The sequence below is a fragment of the Olea europaea genome, unplaced genomic scaffold, assembly GCF_002742605.1.
Source record: "Olea europaea var. sylvestris unplaced genomic scaffold, O_europaea_v1 scaffold1458, whole genome shotgun sequence".
Lineage (NCBI taxonomy): Eukaryota > Viridiplantae > Streptophyta > Magnoliopsida > Lamiales > Oleaceae > Olea > Olea europaea.
Window position 1 is genome coordinate 173,985 of NW_019232129.1, and position 6,454 is coordinate 180,438.

At 32.0% G+C, this 6,454-nt stretch overlaps 1 protein-coding gene across 14 annotated transcripts in view; it reads right to left on the reverse strand.

Moving 5' to 3' along the window:
- LOC111376135 (protein DA1-related 1-like) overlaps positions 1-1,933 on the reverse strand; it is a 7,424-nt gene extending 5,491 nt beyond the window's left edge. For 2 of the 14 annotated variants that reach the window (XM_022999077.1, XM_022999063.1), the window contains exons 1-4: positions 1,594-1,777; positions 1,003-1,129; positions 733-823; positions 24-159 (exon numbers count right to left, since the gene is read on the reverse strand). In XM_022999077.1, coding sequence (XP_022854845.1) covers positions 24-159; positions 733-823; positions 1,003-1,113 — 338 coding nt within the window. In that variant the 5' untranslated portion in view covers positions 1,114-1,129; positions 1,594-1,777. The other 12 variants (XM_022999073.1, XM_022999070.1, XM_022999067.1 and 9 more) reach the window with 12 other exon arrangements.
- Positions 1,934-6,454: the final 4,521 nt, after the last annotated feature.

Sequence of the window (6,454 nt, forward strand, 5' to 3'; positions counted from 1 at the left end):
GGGCACGGGAGGAGACTAATTACCTGTACCATGATGGATGGTAGTATGGGTTAGGTGCAAAGAAACCTCCAAAATCATGTCGAGGTGGAGACTCCATATTTAGACTCTCCTGAAGAGTCTTAGCAAGCTGTTCATCTTCTTCCAAGTGAGAGTCATCATCTGATAATCAACACATATAAAGTTAGAGGCCATTAAAGAAAACCTGCAATCCAAGCCTTAAAAAGTTCATATACATAGTACTTAATGCTCAATAACCCAAATTTCAGTTGAAGTGCACATAAATCATACATCTTAAATTAAAATATCACTTCACACAATTTCTTCACTAGTTTAGCTTATATTCTGAACATCCCTCGGAACATAAAACTAGTTTAATTGTAAATTCAATGGCATTTATTACTTTCTTATAATGACAAAATAGGTCATATTCCCAGCAGTTTTGGGGTCGGTACACGAATCTTTCTACACCATTCTGCTCTATTTATTGTTAGATCTACTGTGAAATCTAAAGCAACTAAATCCTTGAGAATACCATAATAAAAATATTAATTCATTTCAATAGATTTGACAAACTTTTATGCTGGATGTCAACCTCGTACAACCCTCCTATTTTACCCAGGAGCCGGATACGATGTACTTCAATGAACCGCAAGACAAAAGATCAAAGAGCTATAGGAACTCCACATACTGGGTATGATTGCCCACAGGCACATCTTCAAACCTTCAACTTACCAATTACTTTTTTCCCTTTTGCATCTTCGTCGGCAAGAGAAAGAGCAATTGCATGATCAATTTCTTCTCCGTCAAAATTTGACCGTGCTTCCTATATTTATTGCCAAATAAATAGTTAGTTAGCACAAGAATAGTTTTTGGAGAAAGCTAGTATATATTTAACAAGACCTCAGAACATTTTCATAGCATTAGATTCTGGAAAAATCTCATGCATATGCAAAATACATCAAAATAGTGCATGATCAATGATCATCAACCACCAGTGATTACCGCAGAAGTAGGATATCCTTCCCAGATTGTATCATCTTCATATTTCCCATGGCTTTGTCCTTTCGAGATTTTGTAGTCGGAACCCTTGAGAATCTTGTTCAGCCAACCCATGTCTCAAATTACCTGGCTTTTGAAGACGCAATTTAAGGAAACTAAGAAGATAGGAAAGACAGGACAAATAAACAAAAATATTAAATAATCAATATCTACTCAACCCAAAAATTATACTATATTCAAAGTGACAATTAAGATAGAACTATGATTAGATTACTCAATCAGTATACCAAGGTTCTAAACTTAGTATGTATAACTCAATCTGAATTCAACGGTTAAAAAAATGCAGTTAACTTTGAACCTCATCTATCAAGAGAGGCTCATCAACAATCACAAATGATGTTTGAAATTTGTTCAAACATCTAAAACTTCATCAACCCAGGACCTAATGTTACGGACAAAACCATCAAAAAGTTAATATGAATTCTTTCCTTGTTATTTGGATAAGAAAAAACTGCCCAGTACACCAAAAAATGAAAGAAAAACAATAAGTAACAAAAAAAATGAAAAAAAGCAAATCAATTGTCAGAAACTCACTTCAAACAGGTGAAGAATCTACAAAATTTCAAGAAATTCCATTTCCCAACAAACTCATTTCACCTGACAAATCATCCAAAACATATGATATCAGTCCATACCGAAGTTTTTCTTGATTGGACCAGTAGAACATTCTAGCGAAAAGTAGACAGTACTGGTTGAATTCGACGCAAATACACGCCAAATAGTGCAAATTATATAAAAGAAAAATGATGTAAGAGTGATTAATACCTTTGTCAAAAGATTGAAGAAAATTCCAAATGATGAGTGTTTAGTTTGAAGAATTTTGGTGCATTTTGTTTGATGTGGGACCTTTCCCTTAGCCCCATTTTCCCACTATTAGCCACTACATGTCGAAAAGACCATAACTGTTAACCTCTCCCGTTTGACAAAGCGTGAAACGGGACAAAGCGAGAATGGAAGAAAGTGTTGATGACGCTTGCACTGAAGAAAAACAGTCACTTTTTAAGTTTAAAAGCAAATAATTATTTGAATTTTATCATGTTTTGATTAAACGAGTGTTTAAATAGGCAATAAAGGGCTCAATCTCCCAATGTTATTTATTAGTCATTTTCTGAAACCTCTCTGTTTATGAAATGCAATACAGTTTCCCTTTTGCTCTCATAGGTTTCGTATCTCAATAGCAATGTCGATCCAACAAAGTACTTTTTATCGTTGGTGTATCTTCTATTTCGGTCATGTAATAGAAAATGAATAGAAGATATTTGGATAATTTGATTGAACAATTGTCATTGTTCCTTCAAAAGAAATAAAAATGTTGGATGATTTCTCTTGGATCTTGTCCATCCAAGATTTTTGGGATAATTGAAAAGCACTAAAGGTTAAACCCTAACCTTAAGGGTCCCCACCACTCCTGTCCTGGAGTAGCGTGAGGGAGGTAAATCGCAGGTTATGCCTCCAAGGGTACAGGGTGGAAGGCTGCTTGTACACTTGCACTTACCCAAGAGCCAAATTCATATTTCAGGATTCGAACCCTTGACGCAACAACCTCAAACAAAGCTGGATTTATCAAGAAAATCACTAATTTTTTTATCTGTACTTCTTACCTTATTTTTCATCTTAGTAACATAGTTGTTACTGCTACTAAATTCTCTATTTTTGCCTTGTTAACTTATTTTGTGTTAGTAACATATGTATTACCTTTTTTAATTTTTTCTATTTTTAAAATAACATAGTATGTATTACTCTGATTCAAAGCAATAAGATTTCATTTGATAGCAAAGATGAAAATGACAAACAAATTCCATATAAGTTGAAAAGAAAAAATCACCAAAATTATAAGAATTCAATTTCCAAGAAATTGGTCAAAAACATATTTTTAAGTGTTTGTACCTTAAAATTCGAACTCCATTTTCACTTTCATATCAAACGATCAAGGTAGAAGACGAATTCCTCGAATGTGACATTTTCCATGAAATACGACGCTATCAAACGAGCCCTAATATCATTATGTCCAGCATTGTTTCTATCATCGCCACAACTCTGCCATCAAATAATACAAATTCTATACAAGAAAAGAAAATTGATGCAAGAATCATTACCACCTTTAAAAGATTGAAGAAAAATCCAAATGGTGGCGTTTGAGTTTTGAAAATCGTGGAAATTACACCACAAGCATCATTTTAATAAAATATTCATTTAATACAATTTATCGATTTTACTCAAATAATACTGTAATATTAAAAAAAAAATGGAATTCTTACCCAAAAATCAATATCAATTTAGAAAGCATAATTTGCTCAATCAAACAATCGATTTCAGAATTAGACCCTCACAATCCCAATTATGTCTTAATCTAATTACCTTCAAAATCGATTTCAAATTAGATTGAAACACACACAATCATCATCATTTTCAATGCTTGTCGAATTCTTCAACAACTGTGTGTCATTCATTTTCAAAGCTCAATCTCTTCATTATTGTTAGAAAAATACCCAAATATCTTCCCTTATAATACAAATAAATAAATAAATAAAAATCGTATTCAACAATATTCAAATCCTAAAACTTTTCAATCGATCTTTCAAAATCATCTTCTTCAATTCATTTACTCGCTATAACTTACATTCACATTCCATCTTTAGTATCGTTCAATTCGAATATCACATGTTGTTGAACATACAAATCCAAAATGACAACCCCAAACTGTAATTCACCCAAGAACCACTAGAAGGGTGAAGATAACCCATTAACGACTAACCCAAGTCATCGCTTATCTCTGAGTTCAACGAAGAACCAATAGAAGTCCGAAGCCATCCCTTCTATTGTGACCCAAAATCATCACGTGTCTACGAGTTCCATCAAGAACCAGAAAATAGTCTAAGGTACGAAATTAATCAAGATAATAAGCAGTTAAAGAAATATAACAATTCAATCTTTTATTCCAAACAACGTGATGTCCATCCAACGTGTAACATTCAAATAAAAGTCATATTTTGTCATTTACTATAAGACATTATTCGTGCAAATTATAACTTTGTTACATTGTATGCTTCATGTACAATGCAATGCAATGTACCATCAAATGTGTATCTAGATCACCTTCCCAACTTATATAAACATTCTGAATGTGGCGAGCTCCTAAAAGTAATGATTGCAGCCAGGGGCGAACCCACATGGGGTCATGTGGGGTCAAATGACCTCACAATTTTTTGGAATTTTTTTTTTTCCTGTTGAGAGTCAGTCAATCAGTCAGCCTTTTAGTTTTGCACTTTCTGATGATATACTCTAAATTGACAGTGGTCATGCCTGAGTGATCAGTGATAAGAGCCGTACTCGAGTTACATATAGTCTGCATTGCTTCTATAGCTTCTTTTTTCTACAGGTATTATTTGCCTATAATCCGTCAATTTCTTCCCAAAGTGTAAACACCGAACACGAATAGCAAACCACCAATTTCTCCTTTTTGTTCATGATACGTTGTTCGAAAAAAATTCATTTTTGACCCCACAAGTCGAAGTGTCTGGGTCCGCCCCTGATTGCAGCTGAAATCCCACAAGATGAATATGGGTGAATAACTTGTTCAAAAAGTCTTAAACTGGACATATGCCAAAAATATTAGAATTTGAGCTGCCTTATATTGTTCTACAGATGAGTTCACATTTCAACTTATGTACCATTCTTATTTACATCACATGATACATTTTCTCAAAGGCGAATCTAGGTAGAGACTGGCCTGTGCTACAACCCATGCCAGGCTTAGCCCGGTCCATTTTTTATTATTTATTTTTCGTTAGCCCATCTCCAAATCACCAATAGCCCGTGTTCAAATTAACAATAGCCCAAGCCCCCAAAATAAAGAAATAAGTTAAAACCTAGCTCAAACCCCAAACTTAGATATGTCTCTCTCATCCTCTCCCACAATCTCTGCTCCCCGTTTCTTTGGGAAATACAGCTTAATAGCCTAAATAAAAGGAGAATTTTCCAAATTAGTCTAAGAAATAAAAACATTTGAAAACCAGTCTCCAAACAACCAATTTTCCAAAAATACCCTTAATAGAGAAATTGCAACCAAAGCCACTACAATGTCTAAAAACCTTCAAATAAGTCCTCAAAGATATATAGATCAAAATTTTTTAATAAATTTAGATTCAAATATTATACAAAATTTTATTGATCTAAAAAACGCTACAGAAAATGAATTAACCTATTTGGAAGAAGATCTAAAAGATTTCTTTGTAGAATATCTAGATCCAAAAATAAAAAATAAAAATGATTCTATAGATGATGAAGCAATTAAAATGGAAAAAAATATATATAAATTAATTCTTAATTTAAGAAGAAGAATTAAAGAATTAAACATAATTATTCAAGAAAAAATATTGGTAAAAAATAGTGAATTTTATAAATTCTATTGTGATATTTTAAATACTTATGAAAAATCTAATTGGCTCAAAAATATTAACCTCTCCGCTGCACACTCCGCCCAAATGGTATCAGAGCCAGATTACGAACCAAAAATAATGATGAATATAGTAGATGAAGAAAATATAATTGAAGAATTTTTGGAAAAGGTTAAAAAACATAAAAAACCTAGTTATCCCTATTTACCTAAAAACACTACGAATGAAAGTTTTGAAGATATACATAAAAGACTAGAAAATCTAGAATATAATCTACAAGTAGGAAATGCATTATTAGATAATAATCTTAGAGGAAAAGATAGGATTATAATTAATCCACCCCAAGATTTTAGAATAACAAAAAATAAAGGAAAAAAGCATGAAGAAAAACAATATATGATAACAGATGTAGAAGAAATAGAACAAAAATTCTTAGAATCTACAGGTGAAGAGTATGAAGAATATAAAAAACAGTTAGAAAAATTAACTGAAAAAATGGAAAATATAAAGATGAATACTAACCCATCTTCAAGTCAAAATATTAAAATAGAATTTAGTAGTGATGAAAATATTGACCAAAGTTTCAATTTATACTATAGAATTGGTAATTTGAAAATGTTACGAAGAAGTAAGGCTGATAGTATAAGCATAAAATCAATTTTTGCTTTTAGTACTAGCCATCATAACAATTTAAGAAAAATAACTGATAATATTATCATACATAAAGATTTTGAGGAATTAGCACAATACATAGCTCCTAGAAAATACCAAGAACATGAAGTCACTATACCAGAACAAATAATGCTTGATTTCCATAAACAAGCAAAAGAAATTAATTCTGAAGGAAAATTAATAAGAAGAAATAGTGTCAGCTTAGAAGGAGATAATCTTATTGCAAGATTTTCCTCTAGACAAGACTCTAGAATAAGTAGACTTAAAAATTTAAGTATTACTGAACCATCAAGTTTACAATATTACATTAAGACAAGATATGTAAA